Source organism: Lepidochelys kempii, chromosome 13 (assembly GCF_965140265.1).
Source record: "Lepidochelys kempii isolate rLepKem1 chromosome 13, rLepKem1.hap2, whole genome shotgun sequence".
In the NCBI taxonomy this organism is placed as follows: domain Eukaryota; kingdom Metazoa; phylum Chordata; order Testudines; family Cheloniidae; genus Lepidochelys; species Lepidochelys kempii.
This window is the reverse complement of record NC_133268.1, coordinates 26,053,681-26,068,812: the sequence shown is the minus strand read 5'-3', so window position 1 is coordinate 26,068,812 and position 15,132 is coordinate 26,053,681. Positions and strand designations below refer to the sequence as shown.

The 15,132-nt window shown below is 51.1% G+C and overlaps 1 protein-coding gene and 1 long non-coding RNA gene across 6 annotated transcripts in view; one reads left to right on the top strand and one right to left on the bottom strand.

Annotated features, from left to right (window-relative positions):
• The window catches only part of PIGU (phosphatidylinositol glycan anchor biosynthesis class U), a 41,591-nt gene extending 34,738 nt beyond the window's left edge, over positions 1-6,853 (bottom strand). The window contains exons 1-3 of one of the 4 annotated variants that reach the window (XM_073309870.1): positions 6,624-6,853; positions 2,533-2,597; positions 1,106-1,165 (exon numbers count right to left, since the gene is read on the bottom strand). In XM_073309870.1, coding sequence (XP_073165971.1) covers positions 1,106-1,165; positions 2,533-2,597; positions 6,624-6,753 — 255 coding nt within the window. In that variant the 5' untranslated portion in view covers positions 6,754-6,853. Of the gene's footprint in view, positions 1-1,105; positions 1,166-2,532; positions 2,598-2,991; positions 4,400-4,432; positions 5,488-6,623 lie in introns of those variants that run through there. The other 3 variants (XM_073309869.1, XM_073309871.1, XM_073309872.1) reach the window with 3 other exon arrangements.
• An 88-nt stretch (positions 6,854-6,941) lies between these two features.
• LOC140896943 (uncharacterized) lies at positions 6,942-10,630 on the top strand. 2 transcript variants are annotated; one of them, XR_012154648.1, is made up of 3 exons: positions 6,942-7,196; positions 8,945-9,114; positions 10,050-10,630. It is a non-coding gene; the product is annotated as an uncharacterized lncRNA (long non-coding RNA). The 2 variants fall into 2 exon arrangements; XR_012154647.1 differs by lacking the exon at positions 6,942-7,196 and having other exon boundaries at positions 7,896-9,114.
• Positions 10,631-15,132: the final 4,502 nt, after the last annotated feature.

Genomic DNA, 15,132 nt, shown 5'->3' with positions numbered 1-15,132 from the left:
GTTCACAAAATAGGAGGTCTCTCATCAAGTGGCCCAAAAGATAAGAGAGTTACAGAACCACTGATCTAGCCACAGCAGAGACAGCATGTTAGACACTGCACATATGGCTAAGAACACATTCACCAATGAACCAGAAGAGCAGCCTCCTGAATTGACCCACTGCTCACCAGATAACAGTATCAATTGTCTAGGGCTCATAGCAAATAATTTGAAATGGTTGCCATACATGTGTTATAATCAATTTTTAGCCCTTGTGAGAGGTGTTAGATTGCCTTTGTCATCAGAGCTGCAGAGAATAGATGCAATTAGCTGGGTGATTTTTGTTTATTTGTATTATGGAATAGACAAAATAATTTACCGTTACACATGAGTGTTTTTAACTCTAATGTGCTCAGACAGAACCTGCTCCTACTCCCACTAAACTCCCCAGAGCATTGCCATTGATTTCTATAAGAAGCTCACAATTTGAAAATATAATCTCTACATACTTCACTAAAAGTCACTTGCAGTGGAAAACCAGAGTTTGTACCCTATTTATTTAGGACAGTGGTTTTCAGCCTGGGAGTCTGCAGACCATATCTAAAATTTCCAAAGGGATCCAAACCTCCATTTGAAATTTTTTTAGGGATCTGCAAATGAAAAAAATGTTGAAAACCACTGCTATAGGGCACAAAACTCTCCCTCCCCTACCTTTTCAGGTCAGCGTTAGGGGTTTGTGTCAAGTCCCTGTTTTTCCCCTTGATGACATTTATCCAGGCAGGAAGTTCTAATGAAGATTAGTATTTGGAGGGAGAGGGAGGTGCAAACTGAGCATGCTTATGTATAGACATGTCTTTCTTTCTAAATAGCTCTTGGGCTCATTAGGGGCCTAATCCACATAGCTGCTGATTGCCCTTAATTCTCACTGACGTGAATGGTGGAAGCTTTGGGAACTGCGCACTCTCAACACTTCACTGATCTCAATGATCCCTCAGCTGGGCTAGGATTTGGTGGATAAAAATCAATAATTTTAAAAAATTAAATATATTTTTGCTTTTAAAAAGAAGGGCATTCCTCCTGGAACAGGTTATTTTGTTTTTTAAAATAAGATTGAAGCAACACTTACCATGAACACCAATTCAGAATATTCAATCAGGAAATGAAACAAGTATATTATTAACGGGGTCTAAGAGAGAGTGAAAGAGAAAGACACAGTCAAATTTTATCAATCCCCTACAAACTCAGGCCCCAAGCCTGCAAACTCTTAGTACCATGAGAAGTATGAATTACTTCACTGAGACTATTCACAACATTAAGAGCTATACTCAGTAGCATTCACAAAATCAGGCCATTAAAAAGGAAAGAAAATGTTTGCCCCAAGAAGGCAATGAATTAATCAGTTTATAGGGTGTCACTACACTGATGCTGGCACCACAGGTTTATTTCTGAACCCTTCTCCTCCAGCTGACCATAGCCTTGATCTTGCAAGCATTTACACTTTTATGCATATGAGCTTTGCTGGCGTATATACACTGCAGCTGGGATCTGTGATTCCCAGCATGGGTAGACAGACTTGCGCTAGCTCACCCTGAGCTAGCATGCTAAAAATAGCAGCGTGGATGTTGTTGCGTAGGTAGCAGCTCAGACTAGCTGCCCGCATCCAAGCCCACCCAATCCACTGGTCCAAGTTCAAGCAGCTAGCTCAAGCTGCTGCCCATGCCACAACATCTACAATGCTATGTTTAGCATGTTAGCTCGAGCTGAGCTAGCGTGAGTCTGTCTGCCCATGCTAGGAATCATACCTCCCAGCTGCAATGTCCACATACAACTACCCATGTGAACAAATTTTCTCAGATGCATAAGTGCTTGAAGGATAAAGGCCCTCACATGGAGGAGCAGGAAGAGCACCAGGATGTCAAAGGTGGCATTGATATTACTGCAAAATATAGGAGGGACATGCAGGAGCACACCACCCAATAACCGTACCAGTGTTACTAGTGCTAGCCTGGATGACACACAGCACATGCATGATCACGGATAACCCAACACCGATATGTTGATGACGCCTGTGAATTGAGTCATAACCTGATGTTTGTTTCTTATCTTGATACACTAGTGCATTACGTTTAGAAAATGAAAATAATTCTGTCCAAAACAATTCTGTTCAGACTGCCAATAACACCGATATCTGCATTTCTATGATCTCTTTTCTACTAGGAAAATTTGCATGTGAACAGAATATTTGCAGCTAATGAAGTCCCCTGGTCTTAATTTTGCATATGCAGTAATAATCACCAGTTACAATGTCAATCAATTTTGCAGCAGCCAGCTGTGCTGTCATGAACGGTACTTTGTAGCAGGGCTACTCAATGCATATATTTGTTACACAGACAACTACATGATTCTGAAGTTTATAAATCAAGTTATTTATTTTTTGAAATTCACACAGTAGTACACACACACACATAGCTGGACATTTAAAGGCACTGTGTATGTATATAAGATAAAATAATATGAATTATTATCCTAGAAAAATGAAACACGTTCACTTACTTCATGGAAGACATCTCCAGAATAGGGTGAGACACCCAAATCCAGCAAAGCTAGCCCTTCAACAACTGAAACACACAAGATATCCACGTTAGGATTCTGTGGACTGGAGATATAGCAAATCTCACAAATGGCAGAATTATAGCTTTTAAAATATCTGTGATCATAAGAATTTCAAAATGAATCTCTGTCTGAACAGATCACACAAAATCATACAAAACTGACAGAGCAACTAGAATTAGGTGTTTTCTGGTTTATTTCTACCATGCAAATTTGTCAAAACTGACACCACCTGCTATGATGTAATGATTTGTTTCAGGCAGTTAAAAATATTACAGTTGGAATGTTTTTCAATTAACTGTACACAGAATTCTCATGTGTCTGATTGATAAGGCATGCTACTGTCTCTGATTTTCTCACATTACATTTCTGAAATAACAGCCACACCCACAAAACTAATACCTAGTCCATGCTGATAAAAGCTTCCATTCCCTAAGCAGGCATCAAGCCATTAGTAAGTTGCACATCTTGAAGGGAAACTACATTTTGAATGGAACTACTGTGTTTGGCTAGAGAGACATGGGACAGCCTTGAAAGTCACTTTTACAGTCCTGAACCAGATGCACACAATACAAAAAAATATTATATTAATAATTATTATAGGTTGGGCTGGTAGCACTGCCTATTTTTAAGGCTGCCCACCACTTCCAATTATAAGACCGTTTCCAGTTGCTTACAATTCGGACAAACTTCAAGCATTCAGGCTGAAATTTTCCTTAATAGGTGCATACCTCAGGCTGAATGTTTTAAGGAAATTTCAGCTAAAATGGTTCAGCTGTTTCCAAGAATGGGGCTTCTGAAAAAAATATGTAGTTTTGCCCACATTAAAAAATTCTGGCGACCTTTTCTTTGAGAAACTCTGTGTTCTTATCAATGGCTATTAGCAAAGATAATCAAGGATGAAATTCCATTTTCCGGGTGTCCCTACACCTCCAACTTGCAGAAGCTGGGACTGGATGAGAGGGGAAGGAATCACTCAAAATGGCCCTATTCTGTTCATTCTCTCTAAAGCGCCTGGCACTGGCCACTTTTAGAAGACAGGATACTGGGCTAGATGGATCACTGGTTTGACTCAGTGTGGCTGTTCTTATCCCCATGCTTTAGTGCACGGTCTTGAAATTTGGCAGCAGAGCCTTAGTGTCAGGGATGTGTCTTTTGTTGAACCAGTGAAAGTTTGGCCAAGTTATAAGCCTTTGAAAGATCATAGATCACACATGTTCAGTAAGGACTTGCTAGAGCTTCACAGTTAAATTTCTCAAAGACTCCATCTGCACTGAGCATGCTCCAGCATGGAGCTGAGCACAACCTTCCTTGTAATTGCAGCTCAGGGATGCTGCAACATGGGCACTGGAATTGAGACGGTTTCTCCTGTGCTCTCAATGACCTCCATGCTGGGCTCAGGACATGGTGGATGAAAAAAAAAATTAGTAATTAAAAAACTGACTTTTTTATATAAAAGTAAATATATTTTTGCTTTGAAAAATAAAGCAATTTAAAATTAAATATGAAGTTAAGACAACTTGTTAAGGCCTAAACTTACTGTACTCTTAAAATTAAAGAAAAATAATATTAAGCTGTACATGATTGCTGCTGATGCTTTAAAGAAAGTCAAACCACTGAACTGGTGGAAGTCACACCAGTGCTAAACCAGCTTTGGATAGCATTGGTCTCCACAAAGCCTGAGTTAGGCACCTAGGCTCCGAATGGGAAGAGACAGGCACCTATAGAATGCAATCCATAAAAGCCAGCAAGCTTTGTGGCTTCCCACCTTGGCTAGCCAATGGAAGAGGACAAGAAGAGGGGCATATACTAAAACTCTCCTCTCTCAGCCAGAGTTAGCTACCTCTTTCTGCTAGTGATCCACAACTAGGAACCTCTCTCCTGGAGTCAGGCGGCTTAGGTGTCTAAGCCGTTTCTTCCGACAACAAGCCATGGCCGACGCTGTAGAGTTAGGTCAACAACTCTGTAAGCGTCTACGCTACAACGTTGCTCCCACTGATGTGGGTCACCCACTACACCAAACTAATAACTCCACCTCCGCAAGAGGCATAGTGCTTAGGTCAACGTAGTGAGGTCGATGCAGCATCAGCGTAGACACTGTGTTGTTTACATCACCCCAGGCTCCGGCTGTCAGCCCACGGTGACCATATATCAATGTAACTTAAATCAACTTAATTTTGTAATATAGGCTTTCCCTGAGTTAGGCACCTATCATGCACCACACAAAATAGCAGGAGGTGGTGGTGCTGCCCACCTTATCACTTTAAGCCTAGTGGGATGTGGGAGACCCAGGTTCAATTTGCCTCCCCTCCCTGTAGCCAAAGAGAGAGAAAAGACTTGAACAGGGTCTCCCACCTCCAGGAGAACTCGCTAAACAGGGGCCTATTCTGGGGTGGGGCTCACAAGCTGTTCCAGACCAGAAAAGAAGAGATGGCATCAAGCCTCTTTTGGCCACTGAATCGGGTTTTATAAGAAGAACCAGAAACAGTGAAATTACTCTGAGATTTCTTGTCTCCCCCCACCCCCGCGACTGCCAGCCCCAGTCCAAGGGCTTCTGCAAAGAGCCTCGGCCTCCTGCCTACAGGGGGTACTTTGATCCCGTCTCTACTCTCACGCCCAGGGTTTGCACCCAGCGACAAACACACGCGCCGGTTTCCAGCTCGAGAGAGCCGCATCTTGCCGGGCTCTAGCCCCTCGCAGCTTAGCCCCAACGCCCCCGGCCCAGGAAGTCCTGCTGGCAGGGGCCTGTCACGCTGCTTGTCTGCAAAGCGCTGCACGCTCGGGACCGCGTGTTAACCGACACTCCTGTCAGCGAGGCTCACGGCCCTGCAGGGCTCGCCTCCGGCCGGGGCAGCCTCTCGCAGCCCATTCATCCAGCCCGGGGCGGTGCCGGGTGCTGGGGGGGCGCGGTGCTCCCCCGGGGCCGGGGGGGAGGAGGGGTGCGGGGGGGCGCGGTGCTCCCCCGGGGCCGGGGGGGAGGAGGGGTGCGGGGGGGCGCGGTGCTCCCTAGGGGGCGGGGGGGGCGCGGTGCTCCGCCGGGGCCGGGGGAAGGAGGAGGGGGGGGGGGCCGGGGCGGTGCTCCGCCGGGGCCGGGGGAAGGAGGGGGGGGGGGCCGGGGCGGTTCTCCGCCGGGGCCGGGGGAAGGAGGGGGGCGGGGGGGGCCGGGGCGGTGCTCCGCCGGGGCCGGGGGAAGGAGGGGGGCGGGGGGGCCGGGGCGGTGCTCCCCCGGGGCCGGGGGAAGGAGGGGGGCGGGGGGGGGCCGGGGCGGTGCTCCCCCGGGGCCGGGGGAAGGAGGGGGGCGGGGGGGGGCCGGGGCGGTGCTCCCCCGGGGCCGGGGGAAGGAGGGGGGCGGGGGGGGGCCGGGGCGGTGCTCCCCCGGGGCCGGGGGAAGGAGGGGGCGGGGGGGGGCCGGGGCGGTGCTCCCCCGGGGCCGGGGGAAGGAGGGGGGCGGGGGGGGCGGTGCTCCCCCGGGGCCGGGGGAAGGAGGGGGGCGGGGGGGGCGGTGCTCCCCCGGGGCCGGGGGAAGGAGGGGGGCGGGGGGGGCGGTGCTCCCCCGGGGCCGGGGGAAGGAGGGGGGCGGGGGGGGCGGTGCTCCCCCGGGGCCGGGGGAAGGAGGGGGGCGGGGGGGGCGGTGCTCCCCCGGGGCCGGGGGAAGGAGGGGGGCGGGGGGGGCGGTGCTCCCCCGGGGCCGGGGGAAGGAGGGGGGCGGGGGGGGCGGTGCTCCCCCGGGGCCGGGGGAAGGAGGGGGGCGGGGGGGGCGGTGCTCCCCCGGGGCCGGGGGAAGGAGGGGGGCGGGGAGGTGCGGGGGGGGGCGGTGCTCCCTCGGGACCGGGAGGAGGAGGGGGGTGGTGCTCCCCCGGGGCCGGGGGAAGGAGGGGGGCGGGGGGGGGCCGGGGCGGTGCTCCCCCGGGGCCGGGGGAAGGAGGGGGGCGGGGGGGGCCGGGGCGGTGCTCCCTCGGGACCGGGAGGAGGAGGGGGGTGGTGCTCCGCCGGGGCCGGGAGGAGGAGGGGGGCTGCTGCCCCGCAGGTCTCACCTCGCTTCCAGGCGTTTAAAGGGGACGCCACCTCGACCCGCTCGGAGATGAACCCGGCCAGGCTGGAGCGATACAGCACGGCACGGACCGTGACGGCCACCACAATCCCCAGCACCAAGGGAGCTGCCATCTTAGCGGGGGAACAACGACCTCGGCGCGGGTTGTAGTTCCCAGCTTGGGCTAAGGAGCGGGGCGCCTATGGGTCAGTCTCGTACAAAAGACTACAACTCCCAAGATCCTCTGCTACTCAGTCGCCTTCCGCTTCCCGAGACATCGCTCAAGCTACGGGCAGTGCAATGGGACAAGCCTAGGAGGGATGCGAATTAGTGGGTGGGTCCCCAGACCAGCTGCTTCCAATCCCTGCTGAGTGCGGTTGCAACACTTAGGGCAGAGAGGAGCCCTTCAGCCTCAAGGGGCTTCCAGGGAGAGTGCCCCTGGTTAGAGCCCTGCAAATCTATCTGTGGACTGTGCTTGCAGATCGGATGCAGATACACATTTCGTATCCATGGAGGGGTCTACCCATGGTTCTGCTCTCTTCTAGCCCTCTTCCTGGCTTCTCATTGCAGCAGCCTGGTGGGTGGCTCTCCCCTCTGCCATGGCCACAACCCCTGCTCCCCCTCTCTGGATGAAGCACTCTCAGTAGGGTTGCCAACTTTCTGTTTGCAGAAAACCAAACACCATTGCCCCAACCCCTGCCCTGAGCCCCCGTCCCGTCTCCAAGGTCCCTCCCCCTGCTTGCCCCATCCCTCTGTCGCTCACTTTCCCCTACCTTCACTCACTTGCTCATTTTCACGGGGCTGGGGCAGAGGAACGGGAGGAGACAAGCGCTCCGGCTGGGGATGCAAGCTCTGGGGTAGGACCAGAAATAAGAGGATCAGGGTATAGGAGGGGGCTCTGGGCTGGAGCAGGAGATTGGGATGGGGGGGTGAGGGCTCTGCGGTAGGGAGGGGGATGAGACATTTAGGGCGAAGGAGGGGGCTCAGGGCTGGGGCAGGTGTGCTGGCTCTGGTGTGGGGCCAGAGATGAGGGGTTCAAAGTGCAGGAGGGGGTTCCAAATGCAGGAGGGGGTTGCAGGCTGGGGCAGGTGGTTGGGGTGCAGGAGGGGTTGCAGGAGGGGGTGTGGGCTCTGGGAGGGAGTTTGGGTGTGGGAGGGGTCTCAGGTAGGCAGTTGGGGTGCAGGCTCCAGGAGGGAGTTGGAGTGCGAGCGGGGGTTTGTGGTGCGGGGCGGGCTCCAGGTGGCACTTACCTGAGGTGGCTCCTGGAAGTGGCGACGTCCTCTGGCTCCTAGGCCCAGGGGCTGTCAGGGAGGCTCTGCGCCCTGCCCTTGGCCCACAGGCGGCGCCCCCGCAGCTCCCATTGGCTGTGGTTCCTGATCAATGGGAGCTGGCAAGCTGTGGAGCTGGCTCTCAGGGCGGGGGCAGCACCAGGAACCCCCTGACCGCTCCTACACCTAGGGACATGTCGCCGCTTCTGGGTACTGCGCGGATCCAAGGAGCCTGCCTTAGCCCCTCTGTGCCTCTGACCAGACTTTGAATGTGCCGGTTAGCGGCCACCAGGGTCCCTTTTCGACCAGATGTTCTGGTCAAAAACTGGACACCTGGCAACCCTAAGGCCTGGTCTACACTATGAATCTAGGTCAAATTTAGCAGCGTTACCTCAATTTAACACTGCACCTGTCCACACGATGAAGCCCTTTTTTTCGACTTAAAGGGCTCTTACAATCGATTTCTTTACTCCACGCCGTCGAGGGGATTAGCGCTGAAATGGGCCTTGCTGGGTCGAATTTGGGGTACTCTGGATGCAATTCAACAGTATTGGCCTCCGGGAGCTATCCCAGAGTGCTCACTTGTGACCGCTCTGGACAGCGCTCTCAACTCAGATGCGCTGGCCAGGTAGACAGGAAAAGGCCCGCGAACTTTTGAATCTCATTTCCTGTTTGGCCAGAGTGGCGAGCTCACCTGCACAGGTGACCATGCAGTCCCAGAATAGCTGAAGAGCTCCAGCATGGTCCGACCGGGAGATACGGGATCTGATCACTGTATGGGGAGACGAATCTGTGCTGGCAGAATGCCGTTTGAAAAGACGAAATGCCAAAATATTTGAAAAAATCTCCAGTGGCATGAAGGACAGAGGCTATAACAGGGACCCGCAGCAGTGCTGCGTGAAAATTAAGGAGCTCAGGCAAGCCTACCAAAAAACCAGAGAGGCAAATGGCCGCTCCGATTCAGAGCCCCAGACATGCCGCTTCTATGATGAGCTGCATGCCATTCTAGGGAGTGCAGCTACCACTACCCCAACCCTGTGCTTTGACTCTGTCCAAGGCAACACGGAAGCGGGTTTTGAGGGTGAGGAAGATAACTCACAGCAAGGAAGCGGAGAAACCGGTTTCCCCAACAGCCAGGATCTGTTTGTCACCCTGACCTGGAGCCTGTACCCCCCAAACCCACCCAAGGCGGGCTCCCGGACCCTGAAGGCGGAGAAGGGACCTCTGGTGAGTGTACCTTTGTAAATATTATACATGGTTTAAAAGCAAGTGTGTTTAATGATTAATTTGCCCTGGCATTTGCGGCCAGTAAAGCTACTGGAAAAGTCTGCTAACGTGTCTGGGGATGAAGCGGAAATCCTCCAGGGTCATCTCCATAAAGCTCTCCTGGATGTACTCCCAAAGCCTTTGCAAAAGGTTTCTGGGGAGGGCAGTCTTATTCCATCCTCCTCGGTAGGACACTTTACCACGCCAGGCCAGTAGCACGTAGTCGGGAATAATTGCAGAACAAAGCATTGCAGCGTATGGTCCCGGTGTTTGCTGGCATTCAAAAAACATCCATTCTTTATCTCTCTGTGTTACCCTCAGAAGAGTGATATCATTCATGGCCACCTGGTTGAAATAGGGTGGTTTTAGTAAGCAGACATTCAGAGGTGCCCGTTCCTGCTGGGCTGTTTGCCTGTGGCTGAACAGAAATCTTCCCCACTGTTAGCCACATGGTGGGGGGAGGGGTGAAGCCATCATCCAAGAGAATTGGGTGTGGGGAAGGGGGTTAGTTGGGTTTCTGCTGCACGTTAACCCGGAAACCGCAGCCCCTCCTTTTAAAATGCCAACCCATTTTAAATGGCCAACCCAACAGCTACTTCGTATGAGAAATGAGGGTGCTGCTGTTTGAAACCATTTCCACATGTTATGAAAGTTAAAGAAGCCAAAAGACTGTGGCTTACCATGGCTGCCTGCAAGCTGAATTCTGTTGCCCGGCCCTGCGGGAGTGATCTCTCACACCAAACCGGCATACCCTCAATAAGAGGCAAAATGCAACCTTGTAATGAAAGCACATGTGCTATGTAATGTTAACAGTAAGGTTTACCATGAAAGTGTACCCATTGTTCTATAAAATGTGTCTTTTTAACTACCACTCTCCCTTTTTTTCCCTCCACCAGCTGCATATGTTTCTCCTTCCCAGAGGCTAGCGAAGATTAGAAGGCAAAAAAACCGCACTCATGATGAAATATTCTCTGACCTCATGCTGTCCTCCCACACTGACAGAGCACAGCAAAATACGTGGAGGCAGACAATCTCAGAGTGCAGGAAAACACAATATGACTGCGAGGAGAGGTGGCGGGCTGAAGATGGTAGGTGGCGTCAGCTTGCTGAAAGAAGGCAGAAGTCAATGCTCAGGCTTCTGGAGGATCAAACTCATATACTCCAGCATATCGTTGAGCTGCAGGAAGGGCAGCAGGACCACAGACCGCCGCTACAGCCCCTGTGTATCCAACCGCCCTCCTCCCCAAGTTCCATAGCCTCCTTACCCAGATACCCAAGAATGCAGTGGGGGGGGCCCCCTCTGGCCACCCAGCCACTCCACCCCAGAGGATTGCCCAAGCAACAGAAGGCTGGCATTCAATAAGTTTTAAAGTGCTGTGTGGCCTTGTCCTTCCCTCCTCCCCCACCCCTCCCGAGCTACCTTGGCAGTTATCCCCCTATTTGTGTGATGAATAAATAAAGAATGCATGAATGTGAAGCAACAATGACTTTATTGCCTCTGCAAGCGGTGATTGAAGCGGGGAGGGGAGGGCGCTTAGCTTACAGGAAAGTAGAGTGAACCTGGGAGTGTGGGGGGGGCGGTTTCCGTCAAGGAGAAACAAACAGAACTTTCACACCATAGCCTGGCCATTCCTGAAACTGGTTCTCAAAGCTTCTCTGATGTGCATCGCACCCTCCTGTACTCTTCTAACCGCCCCGGTGTAAGGCTGCGCATAATCAGCAGCCAGGCGATTTGCCTCAACCTCCCACCCGCCATAAACGTTTCCCCCTTACTGTCACAGATATTGTGGAGCGCACAGCAAGCAGTAATAATGGGAATATTGGTTTCGCTGAGGTCTAAACGACTCAGTAAACTGCACCAGCGCACTTTTAAACGCCCAAATGCACATTCTACCACCATTCTGCACTTGCTCAGCCTATAGTTGAACAGCTCCTGACTACTGTCCAGGCTGCTTGTGTATGGCTTTATGAGCCATGGCATTAAGGGGTAGGCTGGGTCCCCAAGGATAACTATAGGCATTTCAACATCCCCAATGGTTATTTTCTGGTCTGGAAAGTAAGTCCTTTGCTGCAGCTGTTGAAACAGACCAGAGTTCCTGAAGATGTGAGCATCCTGTACCTTTCCTGGCCATCCCACATTGATGTTGGTGAAATGTCCCTTGTGATCCACCAGTGCTTGCAGCACCATTGAAAAGTACCCCTTTCGGTTTATGAACTCGCTGCCTTGGTGCTCTGGTGCCAAGATAGGGATATGGGTTCCGTCTATCGCCCCACCACAGTTAGAGAATCCCATTGCAGCAAAGCCATCCACTATGACCTGCACATTTCCCAGGGTCACTACCCTTGATATCAGCAGATCTTTGATTGCGTGGGCTACTTGCATCACAGCAGCCCCCACAGTAGATTTGCCCACTCCAAATTGATTCCCGACTGACTGGTAGCTGTCTGGCATTGCAAGCTTCCACAGGGCTATCGCCACTCGCTTCTCAACTGTGAGGGCTGCTCTCATCTTGGTATTCTTGCGTTTCAGGGCAGGGGAAAGTAAGTCACAAAGTTCCATGAAAGTGCCCTTATGCATGCGAAAGTTTTGCAGCCACTGGGAATCGTCCCAGACCTGTAACACTATGCGGTCCCACCAGTCTGTGCTTGTTTCCTGGGCCCAGAATCGGTGTTCCAGGCCATGAACCTGCCCAACTGACAACATGATGGGCACATTGCAGGGGCCCGTACTTTGTGAGAAGTCTATGTCCATGTCCTCATCACTCTCGTCACCGCGCTGCAGTTGCCTCCTCCTCTCCTGGTTTTCCTTTTCTTGCAGGTTATGGTTCTGCATATCCTTCTGAATAATGCGTACGGTGTTTGCAGTGCTCATAATTGCCGCGGTGATCTGAGCGGGTTCCATATTCCCAGTGCTATGGCATCTGCGCTGAAAAAAGGCGCAAAACGATTGTCTGCCGTTGCTCTGATCAAGGGAGGGGCGACTGACAACATTGCTTACAGGGTTGGCTTACAGGGAATTAAAATCAACAAAGGGAGTGGTTTTGCATCAAGGAGAAACAGAATGCCCCCCCCCCCCAAGGATAGAACTCAAAACCCTGGGTTTAGCAGGCCGTTGATTTCACAGAGGGAGGAGAAAATGAATACAAATGAATAAAAAACAAATCTGGTCTATTTCTTGTTTTGATCCACTTCATCTATCTTTATACATCTTGCTGGCAGCAGACGGTGCAGTACAACTGCTAGCCATCATCATCTCCTGGATGCTCGGCAGAAGACAGTGCAGTACGACTGCCAGCAGGACTGAATCTCCATGAGACGAAACTTAAAAGGGAAATGACCTGGCTGAGTCACTCCCATGTCTGCCCAGGCGCCCCTGACTGACTTCACCGAGATCGGCTAAAAGAGCACCGTGGAGTACAGCGGCGATGGCTACCAGTCATACTGCACTGTCTGCTGCCAAAAGGCAATGAGCTGCTGCTGCGTAGCAATGCAGTACCGCGTCTGCCAGCACCCAGGAGACATACGGTGACAGTGAGCTGAGCGGGATCCATGCTTGCCGTGGTATGGCGTCTGCAGGGGTAACCCAGGAAAAAAGGTGTGAAACGATTGTCTACCATTGCTTTCACGGAGGGAGGGAGGGAAGGGGGAGCCTGATGATATGTACCCAGACCCACCCACGACAACGTTTTTGCCCCATCAGGCATGGGGATTTCTACCCAGAATTCAAATGAGTGGCAGAGACTGCGGGAATTGTGGGATAGCTACCCACAGTGCAATGCTCTGGAAGTCGACGGTTGCCTCAGTACTGTGGACGCACTCCGCCGACTAAATGCACTTAGAGCATTTGTGTGGGGACACACAGAATTGACTTTATAAAAACGCTTTCTACAAAACTGACTTCTATAAATTCGACCTAATTTCGTAGTGTAGACATACCCTCCCTATTCTTAATGTTCAACAAGATTCTCAGAGGAATCAACTTCCAGCTGCCATCTGTCTGCCTCCTGGCCCCATTGCACCCAACAAGACTCTGGGGCATATACCTCTGGTGGGATAAGAGCACTGAACTGCTCTCTGCACAGGTTGAGAGACCATTGCAGACTAGGTGCCCTTCAGAGGTCCCAGAAAGGAGGAAAAGTATTGAGGTCAACAAGAGATGAGTGGCTGGTCACACAGACAAACAAAACCTCTTTGGCTGAGTTTCCCTTTTCACCCTGGGCATGAAAGCTCATTCCAGTAAGGACATAGCTTCCCTCAGCTCAGGACAAGGCCATCTCAGGGTTCACCTCTGCCAGGCAGCAACCATGGATCTCCATCCAGCCCTTCATTCACCAGTATGTGAGTGCCTCTGGAACTGTGGCCTTTGGGCTTAGAGTCTTGGGAACCATTGTCCAAGAGGTTCCATGGTCTGCTGTCCAGGTGCTGGTATGGGTACTGCTAGGCATAGCCCATTGTGTTTCTCTCTCACACATCCAGAAACATTTTGGTCTTACTTGTAAATACAGTTTCTGAGTGGGATACCCCCCCCCCCCCCCAGTCTGTAAACCCATCTGAGTCTCCGTCCAGGTAGTGTTGGGTTAGATTGGTAAAAGCAGTGCAAATTCTTTCCAGGGGCACCAAAATCTCAACAAGGAAGTGGGGGAAAAAAAACAGTTCATTCCAAAATTGGTGGAGGGGCCTCACGCAGAAAATGAATCTACAAGGGTAAAAACCCAAATCCCACCTTTTCTAGTTTATCCTTCAGATGCTGATAAACAACCTGCCTGTAGGATAAACCTGGGCTGAAAGAGCTTTGTGTATGGCTGCTGCTTTGACGACAGGTGGCATCGTGTCCTTATTCTGCAGACCTTCCATAGAGGAGATCTCTAAGCCACAGCCAGCCAGCTAGCCAGCCACTGTAATCCATTTAATTCCTGTCATCTCTAGGTTGCAGAGACAGTATGGGGTTTGGAAATTATGTCCTTTATTTCTTTGCTGAATCAAGGTACTCAAGCCCTTTCATGTTTGAAGGAAATGATTCTAAAGAGCACAATTTTTATTCAGATCTCCTCAAAACCCAAGCACTGTTACATCCTTCCACAGACCACTGGTGATTTAGGATTGGATCTCAGTGTTTTGTGAAGCGATGTATAAAGGTGGGTAGTTTGCCCTTTATTAATAAGTAAGATATATTTTCTTAATTTAGAGGCTTATAACTAGCAAATGGAAAACTCTGATGTTAGATATTCCTGGATATTTGTTAAGAAAGCTCTTTGGATTACATTTTCTGGTACTTTTGCCAAAACTAGGAGATCAATCATTTAGTCCGGAAACAAGAAGAAGGGACTTAAGTAATCTGTTAAAAAAACTTGAAAGACAGGGTAAAAACCTCAGCCCCTCTGTTCTACTCAGATGTTAGAAAACAGAGACATACTTCACATGGTGGTAAATACTAAATCAGCCAAAGAAAATACTTATTTTCATAGCATCCAGTCGTCCTGTGGAATTCTCGGTCAAATAATGTGGCCACATTTATAAATCCTGACCACAATATTCGTACTGTAGTTATACAATCTTAGATCTAGATTGTAGAACTGTGGCCACTTGTGGGGATGGAGAGGGAGAAATGCACCATTTCTGCGCCTCTGCAGTTGCTGAGAAAGGCAGAATGCTTCTGGGACAAAGTCAGCACAGGTAAGAGCCTTTAAAAGGGTGCTGCATGCTTTCTCCCCACCACCAGCTGACAAGCGTTAATGGGTGTAGAAAGTAGATTGTTAGCCCTTTGGGGCAGGGGCCATCTCTTTGTTCTGTGTTTGTACAGCGCCTAGAACAGAGAGGCCCTCATTCATGATCAGAGCCCCTAGATGCTACCACAATACAAACAGTAATAATAATATGGTAGGCAGGGACCTGCAAACCTCCAGCCACTCCCCATTTGGGGCATGGAGCACTTCTAACGGAGCTCACCCATCTGCCCCATAGTCCGTCTGCTTCCCACAT